General features: G+C 44.6%; 1 protein-coding gene and 1 long non-coding RNA gene across 6 annotated transcripts in view; one reads left to right on the top strand and one right to left on the bottom strand.

Moving 5' to 3' along the window:
• Window positions 1–26,610, top strand: part of ELOVL2 (ELOVL fatty acid elongase 2) — a 66,290-nt gene extending 39,680 nt beyond the window's left edge. For all 4 annotated transcript variants that reach the window (XM_068166867.1, XM_068166866.1, XM_068166865.1 and 1 more), the window contains 7 exons: window positions 7,841–7,904; window positions 12,147–12,334; window positions 19,977–20,054; window positions 20,908–21,079; window positions 23,150–23,274; window positions 24,668–24,802; window positions 26,199–26,610. In XM_068166867.1, the coding sequence (XP_068022968.1) occupies window positions 7,841–7,904; window positions 12,147–12,334; window positions 19,977–20,054; window positions 20,908–21,079; window positions 23,150–23,274; window positions 24,668–24,802; window positions 26,199–26,327 (891 nt within the window). In that variant the 3' untranslated portion in view covers window positions 26,328–26,610. The remainder of the gene's footprint in view (window positions 1–7,840; window positions 7,905–12,146; window positions 12,335–19,976; window positions 20,055–20,907; window positions 21,080–23,149; window positions 23,275–24,667; window positions 24,803–26,198) is intronic.
• LOC137455775 (uncharacterized) lies at window positions 550–24,368 on the bottom strand. Of its 2 annotated transcripts, none has more exons than XR_010990905.1 (3): window positions 24,280–24,368; window positions 1,434–1,594; window positions 550–781 (listed from the first exon to the last, which is right to left on the bottom strand). It is a non-coding gene; the product is annotated as an uncharacterized lncRNA (long non-coding RNA). The 2 variants fall into 2 exon arrangements; XR_010990904.1 differs by lacking the exon at window positions 24,280–24,368 and adding an exon at window positions 9,661–9,913.
• Window positions 26,611–27,324: the final 714 nt, after the last annotated feature.

The raw sequence follows: 27,324 nt of genomic DNA, 5'->3' as shown, positions 1-27,324 counted from the left end.
GGATGTGGCACCATTCACCACCACTCTCTGGGCTGGGCTATCCAGCAGTGGAAGGAAGCATGTATGGCCTAGTATGAGAAAATAAGAGGAATCAAATATAATGTGGTTGAGAAACACAAAAGTTAAACAATTTTTAGACCAGATATGGCTCTTCCCAAAACCTTGTAGACATCTTCTGTGTTTCTCAAAGTATTAGCAGTGCTATTCTGTGTTCTGTTCAAAGCTCTTCTTGAAGTCTCTTAAATAATTTACTGGCCAGAGTAACAACATCTTCCTCTCCTGAAGTGCTTACACTTTCTTGTGAGAGCTTTAAGAAGAGAGGAAATAGGAAGGGAAATATATGAAGATAATTCATCTCTAATGTTTTTTTTGTGCAAAAGCTGAAAAAGCCTTCTTTTGTTGTTGTGGGTTTTTTTCCCCCTCCATTACACTGTAGTTTTTCCAACAGAATTTTTTTTTGCATCAAATGAAAATGTATTAAACAACTTGCATTTCCAAAATAAAGATACAGATCCCTCTTCTCTTGGAACACATAACAACCATACCTTGGAAGGGAGTTATCAGTATTCTTTCCATTAGCTGTTGGTTATCATCTGCAAAATTCTGCACATTGTTCCCTGGAGCACCAGAAGAGGCTGCTCAGAGGGGTTGTGGAGTCTCCCTCTTTGGAGAGATTCAAATTCCATCCTGTGCAACTTGCTCTGGATGACTCTTGGTTTAGGAGGGGGCTTGGACTCGATTATCTCCAGAGATCCTTTCCAGTCCTCACTGTTCCATGATTCTGTGAGTAATATAAGCAACTTACTGGACCTGAACCACTGGCAGAACTTCCCTTGCTACAGTAATGCCTAGCTTCAGTCACACCAAATAAGTTACCTTAGGACAGATGAAGTTAAAAAGGCCTGCCAGCTTCACAATGCCACTTGTTAGGAAGGAGCTGGGCAGAGAGGTTGCTAAACTAGCAAAAACATCATGAGTGGATCCATCTCACATTGGTATAAGAGCCCTTTATTCAGCCCAATTTACCACAGTCAGAGGGCTGTGCTTCTATTGGGAGCTCTGGTGATACAGCTGTGCTGATTAGTGGTTGGACTTAATGCTCTTAACAGGTCTTTTCCAACCAAAACAATTCTATGATGAGGGCTTTGTAGTGCATCAGACATGAAAGAACATCCCAGAACATCCTATGGGATGCAGAAGTTACCATATCAAATAAGGAGTCCAGTTTCTGTTTCTTGTATCTGAAATACTACAAAAGATGTGAGGGTATGTCCCTTCTAGCTATTTTTTTCCCTTCCATGGGACACAGCAGCAGTCTCATCACCCAGCTAGTCACTCCAGTTTGTTCCTATTCTCAGTGAGATCATCTGAGTGAGTTCCATGTATTAGTTATAAATTACATAGTTATAAATTACATAGATGTAGTTTATTACCAATTTCTGGATGTCCCATCTCCCAGTTTCCTTGACTATCAGCCTTGTTGTAGTCATGCAACACATGGCAACCTCTGCCTCACCCTTCTGTCTTCAGCATCATCTTTCTTCTGCAGTTCCTGTATGGAATTGCTTTCTTTAGGGCTCCTTACACACATTTCCTGTACAGATGTAACACACAAATCACAGAAGGATGTCAAAAACATAAAAGGCAGCCTGAAAAAAAATCTGTGATGAAGAATTGTTTCCCACTCTAGATCTTTGTTTCAGATTAATTTTAAGTGCTCCAACCAATAAATAGCTAAACAACTTCTTTTATAAGCAATTATGCCACTTTCATGAGAGGTAACTCTGACCTCCTTTTGCTTCATTTCATTCCCCCCTTTTCAGCCATTCTGAAGCCAGCACTACAGTTTTCCAAAGCTTCTTGGAGGTTTGTATATTCAAACATGTGCAGGCACCTCAAATTCATTTCTTCCAACATCCTGACAGAATGAGATTAACTCCAGAACTGCTCAGTCACTGACTATTTACAGAGCAGAAACCTTCAGGGAACTAAGGAAATGTTCCCATCTAAATAATAAAATCCACCATACACAGTTGGATGATAGGTTGGACACAATGATCTTGAAGCCCTCCCCTCCCCCCTCCCCTCCCCTCCCCCCTCCCCTCTCTTTTCTCCTCTCCCCTCTCTTTTCTCCTCTCCTCACACTTACTTCCAGGAGCTGTATTGCAAAGCAGGGGCTGACAACTATGTCTGGCTTTTGTTTGAAGCCTGAAATGAGATCTCTTCCTATACAGAGTATTATCATTTTTATGTGGCTGTGTAAGACTGAGCAAAAGATTACCTTGGATTTTTGATTTACTGAATGACAGTCAAAGCTTTTGCATGAAACCCAACCCCTTCACCCTCCCACTAATTCAAAAGGTTTCCAGGTAGCAAAGGTGCAGTTGAATAGAGTATGTTCATCTGTAGGAGATTTATTTCAGAAAACTGTTTAAAATCCACATCATCAAACAGAAAGACTCCAAAACATACATCAGCTCTTATGTGGGTATTTGCCTTTTCATCACAGGTACTGTCTGCAAAAGTACTTTATGCACAAGATCAACACTTTGAACATGAGTTCCTTAGCTCAGACAAACCTGGTATCATAGTCAGTGAATGTCAAGGCACCTTTCATTTTAGAATATCCATCCTTAGGCTAAGACGGGTTACAGAGAATCACAGAATCATAGAATTGTTTTTGTGAGAAAAAGAAACCTTCAAGTTCATCAAGTCCAACAATTGACCAAACTGTCACCACCGAATCACACCACTCAGCACCACACCTACATGGGGCTCCAGAACTGGAGTACTGCATCCAGTTATGGAGTCCCTATTACAGGAAGGATCTGGATGTGCTGGAACGTGTCCAGAGAAGGGCCACGAGGATGATCAGAGGGCTGGAGCACCTCTTCTGTGAGGACAGACTGAGAGAGTTGGGGCTGTTCAGTCTGGAGAAGAGAAGGCTCCGAGGTGACCTAATTGTGGTTTTCCAGTATCTGAAGGGGACATACAAGAAACCTGGGGAGGGACTTTTTAGGGTGTCAGGGAGTGATAGGACTAGGGGGAATGGAAAAAAACTAAAAATGGGTAGATTCAGATTGGACGTTCAGATGGACCCTCTTGTGTTCCACTTCACTGCGCTTCGTCCTGTCAGTGGGCACCATTGAAAAGAGTCTGATCCCATCCTCTTGACATCTGTCCTTCAGATATTGGTAAGATCCCCACTCAGACTTTTCTTGTCCAGGCTGAACAGCCCCAGGTCTCTCAGACTTTCCTCATCATCTTCATAGCATCTCTCTCCAGTAGTTCCTTGTCTCTCCTGAACTGGAGAGCCCTGAACTGGACACAGTACTCCAGAGTCAGCCTCCCTAGGGCAGAACAGAGGAAGAGAACAACTTTCCTCACTTAAGGGAGTGTTTTCAGTGGGTAAGCCAGTAGACTGATCTCTCAGTGAGGACCAGGGACTGATCATAGAATGAGATGAGTTTTGTTGTGGTTTTTTCCATACCTGCCAGACTTGCAATAATAGTATTTTAAGTACAGTCAGCGTTCATAGAATACATCTGGTTGCAAGAGACTTCAAAGATCATTCAGTCCAACCTTTGACCCAGCACTGAAGGGTCAACACTAAACCATGTCCCTAAACACCAGGTCTACACTCTGCTTAAACACCTCCAGGGAACAGTGACTCCTCCACTGCCCTAGGCAGTTCATCCCAATGTTTGATAACCCTCTCTGTGAAGAAATATTTTGTAACATCCAGCCTGAACCACCCCTGGTGCAGCCTGAAACCATTTTCTCTACTCCTGTTGCTTGTCATTAAGGAAAAGCAGCTGGCCCTCTCCTTGCTCCAACCTACCTTAAGGTAGTTGTAGAGAGCAATGAGGTCTCCCCTCAACCTCCTCTTCTTTAGACTGAACAGCCCCAGTTCCCTCAGGTGTTCCTCACAGGTCATGTGTTCCAGGCCCTTCATGAGCCTCACTGCCCTTCTCTGGACAAGCTCCAGTGCTTCAAAGATCTTCTTGTAGTGAGGGGCCCAGAACTGAACACAATACTCAAGCTGTGGCCTCATCTGAGTCCAGGGTGATGATCACCTTATTCCTGCTGGCTGCCTGTCTAATACAAGCCAGGATATTTTAGAACAATCACTCACATATCCACACTGTGCTACTAACTCAGTTACTTACATTTCTGTTGCAAGAATATTGAAGCTCCTTAGACAGCTTTACGTGGCTTTATGCTCCCTACACTTCATTTGAGTGATTTGATTCCGTCAGATGACTGTTATAGGTTTAAGACCACAAAGACAAAAGGCTGGACAGGCTAGGGGTGGACACAGGATATTGCAAATTTTGTTATCCCATCCCATCAGCCTGCAACCTCTGGATCACCAAACATCACAGCCTGTTCTTCCTCTTCTCTCCCTTCTCTCTGCTCCTAACGTGGCAGCTTTTATCTCCTGTGGTTCCTGGGGGAGTTTGTGGCCTTGGGCTGCCAAGCTAATTTTTTGCTATGCAATTTCAGCCTAGCCTGGGGGACAGTGAGGCCTGGGGGGGGCGGGGTGGCATTTGGGTCTGGTCAAGGTCTGGTGTGTTCAGCCTGAGAGGCGGGGAACAAGGCCTGGTAAAACCATCCTGAGGGGGTCAGGGGGTGTGTGAAGGTGCAGTTAGGCTTCCTGAGGTTGGGGAGGGGGGAGGTTTTGGACTCATATTGAGGCCCAGGGTTGGACTTCATTTGATCTATACCTAAACACCTGTTGTATTTCTGTATATATATTTGTAAATAGCATTCATATTTAACCTCCAGTTCTGTGGGAGTGCTTTTATTTCACTCCCTTGGGGGCAAAATACCTTTCTGTCATTTTGCCCTGGGCAGCTTGTGGTTCAATGATGACAACCACCTAAGGTCTTTTTCATAGGTATAGCTAAAGAGATCTTCCACAACTCTGTGCAAATCCCTGCCAAACTGCTAACACTGCCAATGCCCAGAGAAGAAAACTACTACAACAGAAGAAAGCAAACATGAAAGACCCAGTAATCTTTAGCCTTGGAACCCAAATGCCTTCATTGATAAAGGCTGCTACATTGATTTGCCAGAGAGAAGTGAGTTGTGGGAACATGTGGTTTTGTTCAGGCTGGATTTATTTGCCTTTCTTTAGAAATAAAACAGATCATGTTGAGCAAGGCATTTGCATCTAATGTGCCCAGAGGCACTGTAAAGGATATGTTCTAAGCCCCAGGAATATGGTTTGGTCTCTCTAGTGATGTTGATAGGAAGGTGCCAAGACTAGACACAGAAGATAACCTCCCTTTTTAATGTAAAAGTATGAGATATAAAAACAAACATTTTGTTTTTCACAACCTTGTAAATCTGTGTCTTGTAAGTCTCTATTTGGGTTCCTGTAAACTAAGATAAACTGTAAGATAAAAAAGCTAAAAAGGAACATTCCTCAGAATTTGGGGGGGTTTCTGCTACACATCTTAGAGGAGTTTTTACTCTTGAATCACCAATGAAAGCAAACCAGGCACTGAACTGATCAACTGCTAGCAAAGATTGGCTGGAGCAGAACTGGGAGTTGGTACAAGTCCCCACTGTGTCCTTTAAGCACATTAATAAGGAGGCAGATTTAACTTTAGACTACTTTATCTCCTCAGCACACGCTCTGCTCATCCCAGTCAGGTGCTGGAGGTCAAGTGTCACAAGCTGGATCAATGAAAAGAGTCACCTATGCACAAAGTAATCTTGGTATGTTCTGCAGATGACACCAAGTGGGGCAGGTGTGTTGGTCTGCTTGATATTAAAAGGCTCTTAAGAAGAATCTAAACAGGTTCTATCAATGGGCTAGAGTCAATTGTATGAGATTCATAGGGTCACAACAACCCCATGCAACACTATAGGGTTGGGGCTGAGTAGATGGAATGCTCTCCAGCAGAAAAGAAACTGAGGATGTTGGACAACAGATGTCTGAATATGAGCCTGAGTGTGCCCTGGTGGCCAAGAAGTCCAAAAGCATTCTGGTCTGGATGAGAAAGTGTGGCCAGCAAGACTAGGGAAGTGATTGTCCCCATGCACTGGTGTGGCCATACCTTAAAGAGTGTGTTCAGGTTTGGGCCTCTCACTACAAGAAGGGCATGGAGGTGCTGGAGCATGTCCAGAGATGAGCAATGAAGCTGGTGAAGGGTCTAGAGCGGAAGAAGGAGTGGCTGAGGGAGCTGAGTTTGTTAGTCTGCTCAAGAGGAGGGTGAGGAGAGACTTTCCTGCTCTCTGCAACTACGTGAAAGGAGGTTGTAGTGAGATGAACATCAGTCTCTTTTTCCCAGTAACAAGCAATAGGACAAGAGAAAAAGGCCTCAAAGGTGTGACAGGAGATGTTTGAGCTGGATACTAGGAAAAATGTCTTTTTCAGAAGGGGCTGTCAAGCCCTGGAACAGGCTACCCAGGGAAGTGAGGAGTCCCCATCCCTGGAAGCACTTAAAGGAGTTGTAACTGTGGTGGTGAATGACATGGTTTAAGGGTGACCTGGCAGTGCTGGGTTAATGGTTAGACTTGGTGATCTTTTCCAACCAAATTCTGTGATACCTGAAATGGAAGTTCCTTTATCATGAAAGAATAGCAGAAAAACTTCATTGCTCAAGGAGGTAAAAATCAAAGCAGATTTTTTTGCACAGGTCCTGTACCTAGTAAAGGAGCCATCTCCTCTGACAGAATCCATCCTTAGGCTGCTGAGGAAACTGTCTGAAATTGCAAAGATGCCTTTCTCCAGGGGCAGTAGTCAGGACCCTTTCTAAGTGCTAGTTTAGTTTCCTCAGTGCTGTGAAATCTGAGAAATCCTTTTCTATCATGAATTGTCAGATCTGCCAGTGGTGGCTGCAGTCCAGGAGATGTCTGGCATTCAAAGCCACACAGAGCCCTTGGCAGCTCTTAGCCTATGGAGATGCCCAGTGTGTCCTGAGCTGCATTTGCTCAGTGCTAAAATTAATTCACCAAGCACAGCAGAGCTTGCTGGAAGGAACAGAGGAAATATCTGGCTGACCTCAAGCTTGTGGCAAAGAGTTGGTCAGGCACCAGCTTGCAGGAAGCTACTGCTCAGAACAGGAATCTGGGAACAGGAAGCATTCTGGGGAGACCACCACATCCTGGGGGAGCTGAGAGGGCTGTGTTGCTCATGGCTTAGATCCCAACCCAGTTAAAATCAGACACAAACATGATAAGCTTCCAGCTTAGCACCTTTGTTAACTTAGACCTCAAAACATAATTTCTCCCTAATGTAGCCCTCCTCCTCCTGAACTTTATTACAGGAGGCCTGGCTGCTCCTGCAGACTTGGCTTAGGACCTCAGTGCCTGATTTAGAGACATCTCAGATGGCTTGCCCCAGGGGTTTCCTTCTTAAAGGGAAAAGTTGGTAGAGTCAACTGATGCACTGTCCCTAGGCTTGCTGCAACCAGACAGCTTTGTGGAGCTTAGCAAAGGAATCACCAGCTCCTCTCAAAAAGTGATTTCAGTTGAGGAAGCAGAACCCAAACCACAAGCCCCAAACCACATTGTTATTGGAGTGAAAATAACATCCATACTGGATGGCTGTTCTCTTTCATTTGTAAAACCTTCATTTCCCTTTCTGAAGGCTTCTGGTTTTGGCACAGTTTCCAGTAATGAGGCCTCTGGTGTTATCTAGACCACAATCTGCCCTAAATTAATTTTTAAAGAGGTCCTTTGGTTTGTTTTTTTTCAGTAGACATGATGTCCTGTACTCTGGAAATACTTGAGCATCACATGCTGTATGACAGTTTATTGATTTCTCTCTAAACTGCATTCTCTGTCAGCCATGAGACATCACAGATATACTTTTTATACTTTTTAGGAGCACCTGAAAGCTTTTGACCAGGAAGTAAATGCATTTGTGGACTATATGTTTGGACCTCGAGGTAAGTTGCTTTACCTGAAGCACTGAAGCACCTTTAGGCCTTTTAGGAAATAATACCACTCAAAAATATTCCAATAAAGAGAAGTAGTCAACAGTCAACCATGTGCAGTCCTGCTGCCCTCACCATAAGGAGGACAGCAAAGTGCTGGCAGAGGTCATGTTCAACATCATCAGGCTGCTCAGAACCCTGCCCAAGCTGACTTGGAGTTTTTCCAGGGATAAAGCTATCCACCACATCTCTGGGCTACCTGTGCCAGTATTTACATCCAGTCAATCTCTTTTAGTTTTAAACCATCACCCTTTGTCCTGTCACAACAGACTGATAAAAAGTCTACCTCTGTCTTTTATATAAGCCCCTTTAAAGTACTGAAAAGCCCCTACAAGGTCTTCCTGGAGCCTTCTCTTCTCCAGGCTGAACAACCCCAATCCTCTCAGCTTTTCTTTATGGTAGAGGTGATCCAGCCCTATGATCATTTTTGTGGCCTCCCCTGGGCCCACTCCAACAGGTCCACATCTTTCCCTTGCTGAGGGCTCTAAGAGCTGGATACAGTACTGCAGGTGGGGTCGCACCAGAATCACCTCCTTCAACCTGCTGGCTATGCCCTGCCCAGAGATAGTCAAGAACAGATAAATATGAGTAAAGCTATAGTAATGTAATAAGCACTTCTCCTCTCCTCAGCTAAGTATGAACAGGAGCCAGGCCTCGGTGCAAGACTCTCTGACTTACAGTCTGAATCTACTCAGGCACTATCTGGCCAGAGCTGCAGAGAAACCTGAATCAAAATGTTTCTAAACCTCTCTGATAAAAGTCTGACACCTTTAAAGAGCCTGGGAAGCCTGCCACTCATTTCAAAGGAGCCAAAATTTCACCCTAAGGGTCTGGCACATCACAGCCAGTGACCATGAATGAGCTGATTCACAGAGCTCGTGGGTGCCTGCTCCTTCCCTTGCTGCAGTCCAGCACTTTCCCACTGTGCCTTTATTCCCTGCCTTGGTCTCAAATTCAGATGCTGTGTGGGTTCAACATTTTTTAAATAACTCTTTCTCCTCTTGACAGCATACCTTTATAATCCTTGAACATGGAGATCAAGCTGTCAGTCAACAGAATACTTTTGATCCCTCCTACCAATGATTGGTTTGAAAATCCACTCCTTACCCTGGCCCACCCTTTTCCACATAAAAACCTTCCCCTTCTTGTCATGCAGAGATAGGTGTAAGCAGAAACAAGCCAGTCACATTCCTTGACTGATAATTATAGACTACTTTCTGTCTAATAACTGTCTAACCCTTCAAGGTAGGGTGGAAAATACTCAGCAAGGGCAGGTGATTTTATTACTCCTGAAAGTGTAGTACTATAGACTTTAAGAAACACTTGACATGCTCACCCAAACAAGCACATGACTTCTGTGGGATTAGCCCACATGCTTGTGGCTGCTCACAGCAGACTGAAAACTTTCAGAGGGGATACTGAGGCAGGATTTTATCCTGTTTAGTTTAATTTGCATTCTCATCTTTCCCAATTACTTTTCCTCTTTGAGCAAACATGATGATGCATTATCTGCTGATGCCAGGTAGCCTCTGTGCAAGTAACCTTTGTGCACCAGGTGTTGCAATCCTCAGCTGGTGGGGGACATTCCTTTGGAGAGCAGTCTTGCCAACATGGCTACTTTCTACCTCTTCATTTAGGATACTAATAAATAAATTGAAATCCATGTGCTCCTGATACATACACTAGATAATAAACATGTAAACTTTACCTGTCCTTTGGCTTTGTGTCCTGCTGAGAGCCCAAATGGGAACAGAAACACCTCAAAAACATTCATTCCAGAGCTTCAGATGTTGCTTATGAACTTGAAGAGCGTTGCTCAGAGCATTTAATTCTCACATTGAGGTGATCCTAAGAGCCATTGACAATGAGATGGTTGAAGAAAGGCTGAAAGCGTTGGTAGTTTTCAGCTTAGAGAAGAGAAGGCTCCAGGGAGACTGTACTGCATCCTTTCAGTGCTTAAAGGGGGCCTATAAAATGATGGGGACAGACTTTTAGCAGGGCCTGTTGCAACAGGACAAGGGGTGATGGTCCTGAACTGAAAGGGAGATTTAGACTAGATACAGAGAAGAATTTTCTTAAACTGAGGGTAGTGAGACACTGGCATGGGTTGCCCAGAGAGGTGGTAGAAGCCCCATCCCTGGAAACACTCCAAGTCAGGTTGGACAAGGCCCCAAACAACCCAATCTAGTTGAAGATGTCCCTGCTCAGTGACTAGGACAGCCCTTGTTCTTTTCATAAATGTCTGAAGATGATCACTGTGGAAATAAAATCCTGAATTTTGCTCTACCTTGAAAAAAACCAAACCAAAACACACCACACTCCTTTGGCTCATGACATCCAGTTGCTCACAGGACAAGGAAGCAGTGCCTCCAGATTGACATAGAGGATTAAGCTTTGCTCATATACACTGAGCTATCTGATTACTGCCAATGGGATTACTTGTGTGAATAAGGCAAGCAGGATTTGACCTTAATATCTCATGTCAGGACCAGGCAAATGGGACAGAAACTGTAAGAAACAAACCCTTGCCTTGCTCATTATCTTTGATAATGATAACTCTCAAAGGAAACCTTTGATACTTGCTTTTTATAGGCAATGCTTTTGAGAAAATCAGCACCTTGAATAAATGTCTGCCAGCAAATATGATCTACCTTAGGATTTAAATGGCAAAGACAGAATGCATATCTGGCAATTTTACATGCCTGCTTTGTAATGAATAACAGAATGGTTTGGTTTGAAAGGGCCCTCAAAGATCATCTAGTTCCAGTCCCCTCTGCCATGGGCAGGGACACATTCCTATTAGAACAGCTTGCTCAAAGGTTCATCCAACCTGCCATTGAACACTTCCATGGTTGCAACCTCCACCACTTCTTCAATTTGAAAGTCATTCTATCATCTGCAAACTGTCCACTGAGCAGATTCAAGTATGCTCAAATTAAATATGAAGTTACAGTGTTAAATTAAAATTTAACAAGTATATAGGGAGGTTTTCTTCTTTGTTTTTGTTTTATCTTTCCTGTTCAAATAAGGAGATGTAAATGGCCTTAAGTTACTGGGGAAGAAGTTACTATTGTATCCAAAAGGTTTTCAGCAGATATTCTGTGAACTAGTATGCAGGTTTGGGAAGGTAAAGGCAATGGATAGCTCTTTGAGCAAGCCTGACAGATACCCTCTCACACATTCAGTAGATCATTTTCATAGAATCATAGAATCAATAATGTTGGAAAAGACCTCAAGGATCATCAAGTCCAACCTGTCGCCCAAGACCCCATGACTACTAAACCATGGCCCTAACTGCCATGTCCAATCCCCTCTTGAACACCTCTGATATGATCTGCATTATTTTAACTGCAGAGGGACCTTGACCAACTGGACAGATGGGCAGAATCCAATGGGATGGCATTTAACAAGTCCAAGTGCCGAGTGCTGCACTTTGGCTACGGCAATCCCATGCAGAGCTACAGGCTGGGGTCAGAGTGGCTGGAGAGCTCCCAAACAGAGAGGGACCTGGGGGTAATGATTGACAGCCACCTAAACATGAGCCAGCAGTGTGCTCAGGCATTAAGAGTAGTGTGGCCAGCAGAAGCAGGGAAGTCATTGTGCCCCTGTACTCTGCATTGGTTAGGCCGCACCTTGAGTACTGTGTCCAGTTCTGGCCCCTCAGTTTAAGGAGGACATCGAAACACTTGAATGTGTCCAGAGAAGGGCAACAAGGCTGGGGAGAGACCTTGAGCACAGTCCTGTGAGGAGAGGATGAGGGAGCTGGGGTTGCTCAGCCTGGAGAAGAGGAGGCTCAGGGGTGACCTCATTGCCCTCTACAACTATCTGAAAGGTGGTTGTAGCCGGGAAGGGGTTGGTCTCTTCTCCCAGGCAACCAGCACCAGAACAAGGGGACACAGTCTCAAGCTGCGCCAGGGGAGGTTTAGACTTGAGGTGAGGAGAAAGTTCTTCACCGAGCGAGTCGTTCATCATTGGAATGTGCTGCCCAGGGAGGTGGTGGAGTCACCATCCCTGGAGGTGTTCAAGAGGAGATTGGACGTGGCACTTGGTGCCATGGTCTAGTCGTGAGGTCTGTGTTGATAGGTTGGACTCGATGATCCTCGAGGTCTCTTCCAAGCTTAGTTATACTGTGATACTGTAACAATATTTTTACCATGGTCTTCTTAATCACCTGCTGCCTGTCTCTCTTTTCAGACACCAGGGTTAGAGGATGGTTCCTTTTGGATTCTTACCTTCCCACATTTTTCCTTACTGGAGCATACCTACTCTGCATATGGCTGGGCAACAAATTCATGAAGAACAGGCCTCCTTTCTCTCTCAGGGCTCACCTCATTGTATACAACCTTGGGATTACACTACTCTCCTTGTACATGCTCATAGAGGTAAGTGCTCTCCCACTCAACGTGGCTGAGAAAGGTGAGCAAGATAATGTTTTTAGTGGAAATCTCTCAGCAACAGGTACTTTTAGTCAGAAATTCAACAGCATCAGCAAAGTAAATTTAAGACTTAAAAAAAGTCTCTTAGCAATTGCACAGTGAATTAGAAATATAAATCATAGGATTGTTTGGGTTGCAACAGACCTTTCAGAGTCCAACCATTAACCCAGTACTAACAGGTCACCACTACAACATGTCCCCTCAGCACCACATCTACACGCCTGTTAAATCCTTCCAGAGACTGTGATCCCCACTTCCTGGACAACCTGGTCCAGAACTCAACAACCCTGTCCTAGAAAGAATTTTTTCCTAATATCTAAACTAAACCTTCCCTGGACAACTTGAGGCTGTTTCCTCATGCCCTATGGCCTGGGAGAAAAGACCTACCCCCACCTCGCTACAACCTCTTTTCAAGTAGTTGTAGAGAGGAAGAAGGTCTCCTTTTTTTTCCCCCCAGGCTGAACAAGCCCAACTCCCTCAGCTGCTCCTCATGAGACTTGTCCTCTAGAGTTGTACAGGACCTTCCAAGTTTAGATCTGGGCATGTTTTAACTAACTGTCCTTTCTGAGCTACAATCCACACCTGGGGACAGCTGTCTATCATCAAGGCACTGTCTACAAGCATGACTTTGAATCTGCAGCAGTTGCTCACCCCATTCTTCAGCATCCATGGATATGACCATAGATTTGGTTTTATTTGTGTGTTGCAGAAATGACTTCTCTATGCTTAAATATGAACTGGTTTATAGCTGGGCCTAAGTACCAATTTAATTGTAGTATTGGCAATTTAGTGTTATTTTGCTGCTCCCCTGATTAAGAAGCTTTCCTCATACAGTCAGAGAGTGAGAGACAGATGTTCAGAGTCTGGCACTTCAGCCAAAAGCAATGCTGAGGGCCTTGAAGGCTGAATATGGTCACACAGATTATTTTCCAAATACTTATCATGAGGGGACATGCTCACAGAAATTAGGATCCATTCAGAACCAGAAAGGAGGTCTGAATGCATCTGATAATTTTGCAACAGTAGAGGACTCAAACAGTGCTCCTCAGCAGACACATGCCTGTTTTCACACCTCCAGTAGAAAGCAAAAGCCAAAAGTCAACAGTTTGATATTGAGAGCTCCCCATTCTCAGCCTTGTGAGTACTGAGAAGGGCAACAAAGCTGGTGAGGGGTTTGGAACACAAGCCCTATGAGGAAAGACTGAGAGAGCTGGGGCTGCTTAGCCTGGAGAAAAGGAGACTCAGGGGTGACCTCATTGCTGTCTTCCACTACCTTAAGGGAGGCTGTAGACAGGCAGGGGTTGGTCTCTTCTCCCAGGCAATCAGCACCAGAACAAGAGAACACAGTCTCAAGCTGCACCAGGGGAGGTTTAGGCTGGAGGTTAGGAGGAGGTTCTACACAGAGAGAGTGATTGCCCATTGGAATGTGCTGCCCAGGGAAGTGGTGGAGTCACCATCACTGGAGGTGTTTAGGAAGAGACTGGATGGGGTGCTTGGTGTCATGGTTTAGTTGATTAGGTGATGTTGCATGATAGGTTGGATGCAATGATCTTGAAGGTCTCTTCCACCTGGTTCATTCTATTCTATTCTACTTTTAATATTGAAATGTTAACATCCATCACTTGCAGCTATAAAAAACAAACACTGAAAGACAAAAACCACAAAACATTTTCTGACTTGGCTTAAAAAGTGACTGTGGGCATGAGAAGCACTGGCTGAAGGATGTGCTTGATTTCATGGTGGGACCTGCAGGGGCTTGGGCTGATATCACTGCCTTCCTTGCCTGCATGGCCTCGCCTTGTTTCCTGCTCCCTGGGCTCCTGGCCACCATAGTAGTTTCCACCAGAAGAAACAAACAAACAAAACCAAACCAAGGACCAACTGTTCTGTCAGCTGGACAAGAAACTTTACAGAAGCCAAAGATGCCCCCAAAGATTTCAAATTCTAAATTAATTTGAGCTAACCAGCAGGTGACTGTGGTTTGTGCAAAGGATTGATTGTGCTATGCAGATCCCTGGCTAGTCAAAGCTCCAGCTGGCTTCAGTGGTTGCTGTGGGTTGCCTGAGAGTGCAGGATCATGCCCAGTGCAAAGCAGAAACCAGCAGCTGCTGGAAGGTGTGATTACTCCATACTGATTGTCCTCCAGAATTTAAATTAGCACTTTGATGTTTAAATCCTCATTTTGCTTTAAGGCACACAGATAACAACCTGCTTAATTCTATTCTATTCAGTAGCAGGACTCAGCAAAAAGGATTAACTGAGAAGGAAACTACAGCTCCCTTCCCTTCCCAGGCTGACTTGGCCTGCCACAAGGAAATGAATAAACAGAGAATTTTTGCAGGTCTCTTCCTAGCAGGGCCTCTTATGACAGAACAAGGGGTGAGGCTTTTTAAATTAATATAAGAATGAAATTCTTTACAGTGAGGGAGGTGAAACACTGGCCGGGGTTGCCCAGACAGGTGATAGACACCCCTTCCCTGGGAAACATTCCAGGTGAGGTTTGACCAGGTTCTGAGCAACCTGATGTAATTGAACATGCCCTCTGTTCAATGAAGAGGAGTTGGACCAGGTGATCTTTAAAGGTCCTTACCAACCTAAACCATTTGATGGTTCTGTGGCATCCCCACTGCCAGCTGTTTTACTGCAGATTTCACTCTTCGCTCTGGACTGTCAGCCAGGCTCGTTTTACACCATACAAAACACTCTTCCATAACAAAGACTCTCCATTCTTTCATGGTCTTCTTGCCTGGTTTCTATCGCAGCTTCTTTTGTGAGAGAGCAGAATGGGAGTTATGCTTTGCAGATCTGCCTTGAGGTAGCTTGCACATCCGTTTCCTTTCAGCAGGGGAAATGGGAGAGCAGAAATCATCCTCAGTACTGAATGAAGTCACAGTGACTCAACACTTCAGAATGTCTCCTTTCTGTAGCTTCCCTCTGGCCCTTATTCTCTCTTTCATGGACAGTAAGCTCTTTAAGTCAAGGGTTAACTATATTTAGAGCATTCTGCACAGTGGTTTCTTATGTAAACACAGCTGATCCCTCCAGCAAGTGTGAGCAGATTAATTCCTAGTTAGAGACATTCTGTAACAGTTGTCTTGTTCCTCCATCCTCCTACTGCACCTGAACCTCTCTGGTGTCTGTGACAGATCAATCACAAAATAATTCTCTCTGTAATAAATATGAATCATCAAGAAACTGCACACTTATTACCATTGTTCTTCATACCTCTTCTTGGTTTTGTTTCTAAGGTGACACACACCTTTCCTTGTGATAGCTCCAGAACAGAGTGGGTGCTTCTTAGACACTCAAACTCTCCCATTAAAGAATACAAGGGGTGTATCTCCCAACACAGACTGTCCTGCATGGTAGCTTTCATGAGAAGCCAGCTGATAGGAGGGAACCTGTACTGCAATTCTTCATCTCCTCATCTTCACCTGCTGACCTAGTTCAGCTGTCCCTTGACTGCAGTTGACTTGTACAGCCTCAAGCAAGAATACAATTATTATAGCCATGAGTCATAACAAAAGGGCTGGTTTAAAATCTCCAAGGGCAGATTCCTCTTTTGAGCCAGATCTCCCTGGGCATGAAGTATCTGGGAGCTGATTTTAGCTCCATGAGCTTTGAGGTCAACCAATCCCTAAAGTACTTGGAGGAACAGCTCCAGGACAACTCTAAGATGTGCTGCTAGCATAAGGTCAGATAGCCCTACTATCCCCAAAGGACAAGGTCTAAAGAAAACAAGCTCTGCCCAGCTGCCCTCACCCTACTAAGATCCCTTAAAATTTTTATGTCAAGGAAGAGTCAGATGCCTTTGAGGGCCTCCCACAAGGGCAGCTTATTAGACCTTAATTTAGATTTCTGAGTTAAGCAAATAGACATCAAAGGCACTGATGTCTCCCCACTGAACATAATGAAGAAGTGAGACACTTGGGTTTGGAGCGTGGTTTTTATCAATTGTCTGAAGCTTAGATGCAAGTCACAGGATCACAGAATTGTCAGGGGTGGAAGGGACCCCAGGAATCATTTAGTTCCAACCCCCCTGCCATGGGCTTAAATTAGGCAGGCTTCAGGTAGACTGCTGAGGGTCCAGGAGGCACCACCCTCACCACTACAGGAGAAACCTGAATCAGAGGTTTGTTCCTGGGTGTGTACTCTTCTGCACCATTCAGCATTCACAGACGCAGATCAAATCTACTAGTCAAATCTAGTCACACTGGCAAAAATCTGCCTAAAGAAAAACCATAATCTTTTTGTTTTAATAACAATCAAAACTTTTAGCAGTTTCACTGCTACACAAATCTCTGCCTAGCATCCTAAAAGTACCAACTGTGAGCAGAAAAACATCTTACTGTGAAAAGAAATGAGGTCTTTAAAATTATTTCATATGCCAGTCAGCTTGCAAACTATATTCCAGGCATGCAGCCTGAGGTGCTGGAGGCCAAGTTCACAAGATAAAACTGTCACAACTCCAGTTTAAACTAAAACTGGAAATAAAGGAGACCAACATTGATCTCTGAATTGTGAAATTACTTGGGTGAAGATACTGTCTCTCTCATTAATAGGAAAAGACATAATCTCTGTCATGGTCTTAAGGCTGCTTTCCCCAGCAGTAGGCATCACCTCTGCCCTATTTAAATTAAATCTCAGCTAGTCACCAAGGTCTCACCCAAGTCCCTTTGTTGATCAGGCACTGAGAAAACCAGGACACTGGCAGCATCTGGGTCAGATTAAAAAGGAGATCTAGAGATATGTGTCATTACCAAGAGGGTGGCGTGATGTCTCAAGCTGCCTGTGTCCTCAGGTAACTTCACAGCCTTACTACAAATCCATAGGATTTGTAAGTAAGCAGCCACATCCATCTGAGAATGCAGGACTTGAATGTGAGGACCTCTTGAGTCAGAGCAAAGAGCAGAACTGTACAAGTATTGCAAGCCTAGTGCATTAACCTTTTTAGTAAAGCCAGAAGAAAAGATTTTTACATAGAACCATGTAGGGTGGAAGAGACCTTTAAGATCAAGTCCAACCATTAACCCAGCACTGCCCCAAGTGCACCATGAAACCATGTCCCTCAGCACCACATCTACACATCTTTTCAATCCCTCCAGGGGTGGGGACTCCACTACTTCCCTGGGCAGCCTGGAACAGGGCTTGAAAACCCTTTTGGTGAAAAAAAAATTCTTGATGTCAACCTAAATCTTCCCTGGGGGAACTTGGCCTTGTACAGAACAAGGTGTTGGGCTTACCTACCTTCCACAATTGAAGATAGATAGATAACTTTCATATTGGTAGGCGTGGGAAGAGAGCTCTGGAGATCATCTAACCTGACCCCTCTACTAAAGCAGGGGTACCCCGAGCATGCTGCCCTGGATTGCAATGTCTGAGTGGGTTTGAAATCTTTCCAAGGAAGGAGACTCCACAACTTCTCTTGACAGTCTGCTCCAATGCTCCAGCACCCCCACAGGAAAGAAGCTTATCCTCTCCTTTAGATGGAGCCTCCTGTGTTCTAGTTTGTGCCCCTTTTGCTCATTGTCCTGTCACTGGGCATCACTAAGAGACTGGCCCAATCCTCTTGCCCCTCATCCTTCAGATATTTATAAGCATTAATAAGATCCCCTCTCAGTCATCTCCAGGCTAAACAGCCCAGGTCTCTGAGCCTTCTCCTTATAAGAGACATGCTCCAGACCTCTCATCATCTTTATAGCCTCCATTGAACTCTCTCCATTCTCTTTTGAACTGAAGAGCTCAGAACTAGACACAATACTCCAGATGTGGCCTCACTAGGGCAGACTAGAGAGGGAAGAGAACCTCTCTTGACCTGCTGGTCACACTTAAAATGTGCTCAAGTTTTACTATGAAATTCAACTTCTGCACAATGACTTACTAATAAATTGTAGTAAATTATTGTTTACTCTGTTAATTTTTCAGAACTCAGTGAATGTCACCTAAGTAAAGCAAGTAATTATCCTACATCAATGGGACTGGTGCTTGAGATGAAGGTTTTCTAGGAAGTAATTCTTTAAATAAGGACAGAAAGACTGCCTTAACATTAGGAGAGCTAGAGGAAAAGAAAAAGTGAGAAACCAGAAGAGAAGAGGTGCACTTAGTTTGGGAGAAAGGAGAAGTGAGGGGAAAAAAGCCTAGACAGCAAAAGGTCACAGAGTGCAGTGTAAGGCAGTCAAATGTAAGGGTAAGGCAAACAGCTTTTCTGAGCAAAAAAAGAGTTACATTGCCTGGTGTTCTTCTATCTTAGCCAAATAATTTGCTTTGAAAGGTGAGAAGCTGACTTTGCTTCCTTGCCTGCAGTTGTTCTAGCTGGACACGTTGTCTCTTCTCAGTTTTCATCCTGAGCTCTTTGTGTCTTTTCTACTGACCTTTCTGAGTTCTGCATTTAGGTAGAACATTTAGCTCATTCATCAAGAAGGCAGCCCTCTCTCCAGGCAAACTGCAGACATTCCAAATGCCTTGCAAGTCTTGCTTATCTTCCAGGTGCTGGTCTTTCTCCTGCCCTGAGAACAAGGGGGGATACCTTGTTTTCCAGACATTTTCTCTCTGAGAAAGCCCATCACATGGGGAGCTTATTCTACAACTCAAAGAGCACAGAGAAATCAGAGTTAGCAGAAACAGCAATATCCATTTGGAAAGTAACAATGCTTTCCAGAGGAAACCACAAAAATTATCAGAGGGCTGAAACACTTCTGCTGTGGAAAAAAAAAAAGGTTGGAAGAGTTGGGATTGTACAGCCTGGAGAAGAGAAGGCTCCAGGGAGACCTTATTGTGACCTTTCAGTAATTAAAGAAACCCTGTAAGAAAAATGGGGGCAGTCTTTTCAGCAAGAGCCTGTTGTGACAGGACAAAGGGTGATGGTTTTAGACTAAAAGAAGGGAGATTCAGCCTAGATACAGGGAAGAAGTATTTTACAGCAAGGGTGGTGAGACACTGGCACAGGTTGCCCATAGAGGTGGCAGATGCCCCATTCCAGGACACAGTCAAGGTCAGGTTGGATGGGGCTCTGGGCAATCTGATCTTGTTGAAGATGTCCCTGCTCACTACAAGGGAGTTGGACTAGATGACCTTTAAAGGCCACTTCCAACCCAAACTATTCTATGATTCTAGAGAATCTGTAGAGAACAGATGCAGGACCAAGCTACAGCTGTGAGATTTGTGTGGCTGAAACTTGAATTAAGCACAACACAGGCCTCCAAGTACAGGCTGTTGGTGCTTACTCTGCTACTCAGCAAGGTGAGAAGCTTCAGCACCAGCTTCTGGCACTGTTGGGCTGCACTGCCATTCAGTGAGTACAGTGGCAGTGCAGCCTAACAGTTTTCATAGAATCATATAATCAATAAGGTTGGAAAAGACCTCAAAGATCATCAAGTCCAACCTGTCACCCAACACCTCATGACTACTAAACCATGGCACCAAGTGCCACGTCCAATCATCTCTTGAACACCTCCAGGGACGGTGACTCCACCACCTCCCTGGGCAGCCCATTCCAATGGCTAACAACTCTGTGAAGAACTTTCTCCTCACCTCAAGCCTAATAAAATCAATAAGGTTGGTTCTATAATTGCTGCATTTTCTGTTTCAGCTCATACTTGCCACATGGGAAGGAGGCTACAACCTGCAGTGCCAGAACCTTCACAGCGCAGGGGAAGCTGACATCCGGGTAAGAAACAACAGCAGCTCAGCCTAGATATCATTTAAGAAACCAGGAGAAAAATCAATCATCTCAGTGTTACACTCATGGGGTTTGAACTGGAAACTGATTCAAGCCCAACTCTAAAATTTGGAAACCTGAAGAGACATCCTGCTGGCTTGACTTCAATCTAGTTTCAACCCTTATTTCTGCATCACAGAAATTCCGTGTATTACCTCAGTCATTTCCCAGGCTCCAGGCTTCATTTCCAGATAACATTAGAGCTCAAGGGCAGAAAAAATGGTTAACTTCTATCTGTTGCCCAAATCTTCAACATTTGTCTGTGCTCTGGCAAAGAAAAAGTCAGTTAAATACCTTTTTCAATCAAGAAACTATTTTCCCCTTTATCTTTAACCATCCTGAGACATACCCTGAGCTCTGATAAAGCATCTCAGTTCTAGAGAAGGGCTTGTTTCATTGTGTCGAGTATCAAAGTTGAATTATTTAAGCAGCAGCTGACAGCCAAATCTGTTCAGTTATAAGAAAGTATAAATGGTAACACCCTTAAAAAAAATATTACACAAAAATACCCCACAACTGTCTTTGATAGAAAAAAAATCATCATAATTAGAAACCCCTTAAAGCTCCTATTTCTTAATTGAGATAATTACCTATTTATGCATTACATTAAAATGATGCATATTTTCTAAGTGGTCTCATTCAGAAGAGAAATAAAAATGAAGTAAGAGCCTGTGCTCCTCCAGTAGAATATTAATGCCTTTGGGGAAGCTGACTGCCTAGTAGGACCAGTGAAGTACAGCAATATTTAAGCCCTTGCATGGACAGATAGCGATCTCCTGCTCTTTTGTTATTCCTTGTGCAGGTAGCCAAGGTGCTGTGGTGGTATTATTTTTCCAAAGTAATTGAATTCATGGACACTATCTTCTTTGTGCTGAGAAAGAAAACCAGCCAGATCACTTTCCTTCATGTGTATCACCATGCCACGATGTTTAACATTTGGTGGTGTGTTCTGAACTGGATACCTTGTGGGCAAAGTAAGTCTGCGTTCGCTTTGTCACCTGGGGGACGAGTCACCCGCAGCTGGAGGAGAATCCAGATCCCATCACCGTGCAAAACAAGTGTATCACTGACAGCACATTCACCACCTCTCAGGATTTCCAAACAGTAAAATTGAAAGCATAATTAAAAGTTCACAAGTGAAAATTTTAAACCACACAAATGTTAGGCTCCAGATTTTCACTTAGCTGCCACAAGCCCTCCCATTTACTTCTCTTCAAACCACCTTGAGACAAGATAACACTGAATAGCACACAGAGCGGTCACATACAAGATCTACTCTGAAAACAGATGTAAGAAAAACTCCTGATGCCAGTAAACATATCAGCCACAACAAATTAACTCAGTGGCAAGTTTGTCTCCTGTATGCATTGGTAATTGTCAAGTAATTAATCAGCAGAAAATCAAAACAATTGGCGAGACCAACTCTAGATGACTCTCTGAATTAGCATCTACTATGAGCAGCTAGAGTGGCAAGGGAGTCCTGGTGGACTAGTTCACCATGAGCCAGCAGTGCACCCTCATGGCCAAGAAGGCCAATGGTATCCTGGGGTGCATTAAGAGTGTGACCAATGGGTTGAGGGATGTTCTCCTCCCTCTCTATTGTGCTGTAGTGAGGCCACATCTGAAGTACTGTGTCCAGTTCCAGGCTCCCCAGTTCAAGAGAGACAGGGAACTGCTGGAGAGGGCTATGAAGATGCTGAGATAACTGGAGCACCTCTCTGAGGAAAAAAGACAGAGGTGTGGGAGTCTTTAGCTTGAAGAAGAGAAGACTGAAAGCAGATCTTTTCAAAGCTTATCAATATTTAAAGGGTAGATGTTAAGAGGATGGGGTGCAATGGGTTGGGGCAAACCCCCTCCCCACCACACGCAGAAATGACGACTCAGACAAACAGATTGCAAACGTGATGGAAAGTTTAAATAGAGAACAGTGAGTGTGTGCAGAGAATTAGAAACACAGTGACAAGAAGAAACCCCAAAACAGACCCAAAGAGATCCCATCCCCACCTGAGGGTGCACCCAAAAACCCCAGGGCTCCTCCTTCCCCCCTCCCACTGCTAGGCTAGTCTCAGCTGGCCAGATCTGAGACTGCCCATCCCCCTGTGGCCTTGGGCCTAACCAGGCCCATGGCCGGGAGATCCCTCCCCCAGTTACCGGGTGGCGGAGAGGAAGGAAAGAGGAAGTGCCAGACCCCGCCGTAAAACTTATAGTGGTGCAAGGGGTCATGGTAGGAAATAACCTAATTTCCTGTGTCCACCCACTGGGCTGGACTTCTGGACACAGGAAACACCCCTGTAGCAGAGGGCACCCAGCCCAAACTACGACATGGGGCCAGACTCCTTTTAGTGGTGCCCAGTGATAAGACAAGGGACAACAGGCATGAACTAGAACACAGGAAGTTCCATCTAAAAGTAAAGAAATTCTTTCATTATGTTGAGGTTGACAACACTGCAACAGACTGCACAGAGAGATTGGAGAGTCTCCTCTGGAGAGATTCAAAAGCCACATGGTCATTATCCTGCACAAACTGCTCTGGGTGACCCTGCTTCAGCAGAGCTGGTGAACTAGATCCCCGGAGAGCCCTTCCAACCACCACCATTCTGTAGTTCTGTGTATTGTCTGGGGTAAAATTCTGGCTATCTTCAACTGGCAGAAGAACCACTGAAAGGCTTTACTCTGAAATTAAATCATCCTCATGTAGCCATCTCAGGAATGTCTTTAGCAAATAATAGCAATGATGGGAAGACTTTCAGATTTTCAGATTGCATTGGGTTGGAAGGGCCCCTCAAAGGTCATCTTGTCCAAACCCCCCTATAGTGAGCAGGGACACCTCCAACTAGATCAGACTGCCCAGGGCCACATCAGGTCTGATCCTGAATGTCTCCAGGGATGGGACCTCAACCACATGCCAGGGCAATTTCTTCCAGAATGTTACCACACTCATTGCAAAAAGACTTAGTGCATGAAAGATGTTGCTAGCAATAACATCTTCTCTTACTCTTCAGCAGCTGGTATATACAAATGTTTTCCATGATGGATTTTTATAGGTTTCTTTGGACCCACTCTGAACAGCTTTATCCACGTGCTTATGTATTCCTATTACGGACTCTCAGTCATCCCTTCCATGCGCAAGTATCTCTGGTGGAAGAAATACCTCACTCAGGCACAACTGGTATGTATCTATTTCACTGTCATTTTCAACTACTGAGCCTTAGAAATGCCAGAGAGGGCAAAATGGATAATCATACAATCACAGAATCAAACAGGTTGAAAAAGACCTCAGAGACCATCAAGTCCAACCTGTTACCTAATACCTAATGCCTCATGACTAACTAAACCATGGCTTCAGGTGCCACATCTAATCCTTTCTTGAACACCTCCAGGGATGGTGACTCCACCACCTCCCTGGGCAGCACATTCCACTGGCCAGTTACTCTTTCTATGAAGAACTTTCTCCTCACCTTGAGCCTAAACTTCCCCTGGCACAGCTTGAGACTGTATCCTCTTGTTCTGTCACTGAATACCCGAGAGAAGAGACTAACCCCCATGTGGCTACAACCTTCTTTCATCAGGTAGTTGTAGACAGCGATAAGGTCCCCCCTGAGCCTCCTCTTCTCCAGGCCTTGTTGCCCTTCTCTGGACACATTCAAGCATCTCAATGTCCTTCTTAAATTGAGGGGCCCAGAACTGGAGACAGTACTCAAGGTGTGGCCTAACCAGTGCTGAGTACAGGGGCACAATGACTTCCCTGCTCCTGCTGGCCACACTATTTCTGATGCAGACCAGGATGCCATTGGCCTTCTTGGCTGCCTGGGCACAGTGCTGTCTCATGTTCAGCCAGCTGTCAACCAGTACCCCCAGGTCCCCATCTACCTGGCTGCTTTCCAGCCACTCTGACCCCAGCCTGCAGTGATGCATGGGGTTGTTGTGGCCCAAGTGCACATTAGAAACTCTACAGTCCTTAAAACCCTTGAAACTATTTAGGAGAACACTGAGGACTCCTGCAGTTGAAACACTGGACTGAAAGCACACTCAGCTGACTGGGGAGAATCGGATGCACCAGCATGGGCTGTAGTTCACAGCCCTAAATACAACCAGCCTTATGTAATTCCTTTTCCATATCATCTTTGCCTCATGTATTCCCATCTTAACTCTGTTAGTGGAAACACCAGCCTACCTGAACTTCTCCACAGACATTTTCTGTATGGATTTCTAAAGCTATTGCTTGGAGTCCTCCGTGTTCTCGAGTTCCTGCTGAATGCTGTGTCTGGCACAACATGGTCTGGAAGACAGAACAATTACCATTAAAAAGAGAGCTTTCATTTTGCTAATGAGACCTATAAACCCACGTTTGTAGAAATCCCTGACCCCTGCTGTGTATTTTATTTTTTAATTTCATAAGAGCACTATTTTTAACTCCCACAATACATTCACAGGATCAGAAAGGCATAGTTTTGAAGAGTATTCAAGCTTCCAAAGAACGAGGCTTGGTGACACATCTGACTTCTCTAGCACTGACCCTTGTTCAGCAAAACACTCATGCATGTTTTTTTTTCCCTCTGCAGATCCAGTTTCTGCTCACCATTGTGCACACACTCAGTGCAGCTGTGAAGCCATGTGGATTCCCATTTGGCTGCCTCATGTTCCAGTCCTCCTACATGGCCACACTGGTTATTCTTTTCATAAACTTCTACATTAAGGTAAGAAGCCTTCCAAGAGCTCCCTGACAATGGTAGAAGATTTTAAAAAAAAAACCAAAAAAAGAACTTTTTGGATAGTAGTCTTCATTAGTAAAGAATGACAGACACAGTTATGGGCAGAGTCCAGCGGCATGAGATTTAACACATCCAAGTGCCGGGTTCTGCACATTGGCCACAACAACCCCATGCAGAGCTACAGGCTGGGGTCAGAGTGGCTGGAGAGCAGCCAGGCAGAGAGGGACCTGGGGGTGCTGGTTGATGGTAGGCTGAACATGAGCCTGCAGTGTGCCCAGGCAGCCAGGAGGGCCAATGGCATCCTGGCCTGCATGAGGAACAGTGTGGCCAGCAGGAGCAGGGAGGTCATTCTGCCACTGTATATTGCACTGGTTAGTCCACACCTCAAGTACAGTGTCCAGTTCTGGGCCCCTCAGTTTAGGAAGGATGTTGACTTGCTGGAGTGTGTCCAGAGAAGGGCAACAAAGTTGGTGAGGGGTTTGGAACACAAGCCCTATGAGGAGAGGCTGAGGGAGCTGGGGTTGCTTAGCCTGGAGAAGAGGAGGCTCAGGGGAGACCTTATTGCTCTCTACAACTACCTGAAGGCAGGTTGTAGACAGGCGGATGTTGGTCTCTTCTCCCAGGCAGCCAGCACCAGAACAAGAGGACACAGTCTCAGGCTGCACCAGGGGAGGTTCAGGTTGGATGTTAAGAAGAAGTTCTATACAGAGAGAGTGTTTGCCCATTGGAATGGGCTGCCTGGGGAGGTGGTGGAATTGCCATCATTGGAGGTGTTCAGGAGGAGACTTGATGGGGTGCTTAATGCCATGGGTTAGTTGTTTGGGTGGGTTGGATTGGTTGATGGGTTGGACGCGATGATCTTGAAGGTCTCTTCCAACTTGGTTTGATTTATTCTAAATGGTTTATTCTAAATGGTCTTTGAGAGACAGTTTTTCAGTCGTGAGCACCTCCTCATTGCACCTCAGCTCTTCTGCACATGTATAGCAAGTCAGGTACCACGGTCAGGACTCAGGAAGCCTGAATTTTCTCTGCTGGGCAACTTTTGGAGTCTTCCTCCACATCAAAAAAGAAACAAGCACCTTTGTAACATTTATTCCAAATTCTTCTAGCAGTAACTACACCATCCTGCCTGCATGTGCAGTTTCTAGTGAAAAGGGCTTCAAATCTCTTTTTGAAATCAAGACCAGTAATGCTAGTAAGGTAATATCACCCACAGCATTAAAAATAACACAGTTCGCTTAACACAGCCTGAAGAAAATATGTACATCTGCATCAACAAAGACCAAACAGCTCCATTTTACAGTTAACCACAAGCAGTGTTTGGTGTGGGGGGGAGACACTAAACAAATCCAAAGATTTCTTACGGCCTTTGCTTTTGTAGACATACCGGAGGGCACCTTCAAGAACAGCGCTGAAGGAAGCCCCGGCGACCACAGAAATCAAGAACGGTTTCCATAAGGACTACTTTGCTGCTGCCAATGGATTCCTGAACAAGAAGAAAGCACAATAAGTAGAGGAATTCCTTTGACTTTTTTTTTTCTAAAAAAAAGGAGGAAAGAAAAAAAAAAAAGAAAAAAAAATACTGAATTGCAAGCTGTAGCTTCAAACCCATTTGATTACATTCATCAATTCTTTGTACCAGACGTTTAATGTGCTGCTAATTAGGTTTTAACAAATCAAGTAGAACTACTTTTTCTGTCAAAGATCATAATTGGAACAAAAGGAGACCAAGTTCTTTCTCACATGAAAAAGAAAATCTTTCTGATCTCTAATGCTGACACAAAACCCCACTTTCTCAAACACCAGATGAATGCATCCAGCAATGCCTTCAAAAGGTCGGGACTCCATTCAGACTAACACAGCCAGCACTTGTTGTGCATGTGGGAGGTCTTGAGGCAAGGCAGAGCAGTGCAGTGCACCCAACTGTGGCCAAGGTTAGGAAAAGTATCACAGATTAGGGTTGGGCTGGCCACTAGCTAAGTGAAGATACTCTTATTAACCCCTCTCCAGTCCTGTCTTAGAGTGAGACAAATTGCTCTTTCTTCTCTTCCAAAAGGGGTGATGGTCCACAGAGGAATGGAGAGCTGAAAAGCTTAAATGGAAAGGCTATTCGTAACTATACACAACAAAGCATACAAAATACACCAAAATCTGTAGTCTGAGTTTAACACAGAAGCTTATTAAGCCAAAGCTTCACACAAACCTGCCTTTAAACCAGGCCAACAAACTCCTCTACTGGATACTAGGAAGAAATTCCACACAGAGAGAGTGATTGCCCATTGGAACCTGCTGCCCGGGGAGGTGGTGGAGTCACCATCATTGGAGGTATTTAGGAAGAGACTTCATAGGGTGCTTGGTTGCATGGTTTAGTTGATTAGGTGGTGTTGGATAATAGGTTGGACACAATGGTCTCGAAGGTCTCTTCCAGTCTGGTTAATTCTGTTCTCAGTAGACATCAGCTTGACATTGGAAATAGTATCATAGTATCAGTCAGGGTTGGAAGGGAC

Source organism: Melanerpes formicivorus, unplaced genomic scaffold (genome assembly GCF_026170545.1).
Source record: "Melanerpes formicivorus ecotype bairdi unplaced genomic scaffold, bMelFor1.0.p_v2 SCAF_109, whole genome shotgun sequence".
In the NCBI taxonomy this organism is placed as follows: Eukaryota; Metazoa; Chordata; class Aves; order Piciformes; family Picidae; genus Melanerpes; species Melanerpes formicivorus.
This window is presented reverse-complemented; position numbering and strand designations above follow the sequence as displayed.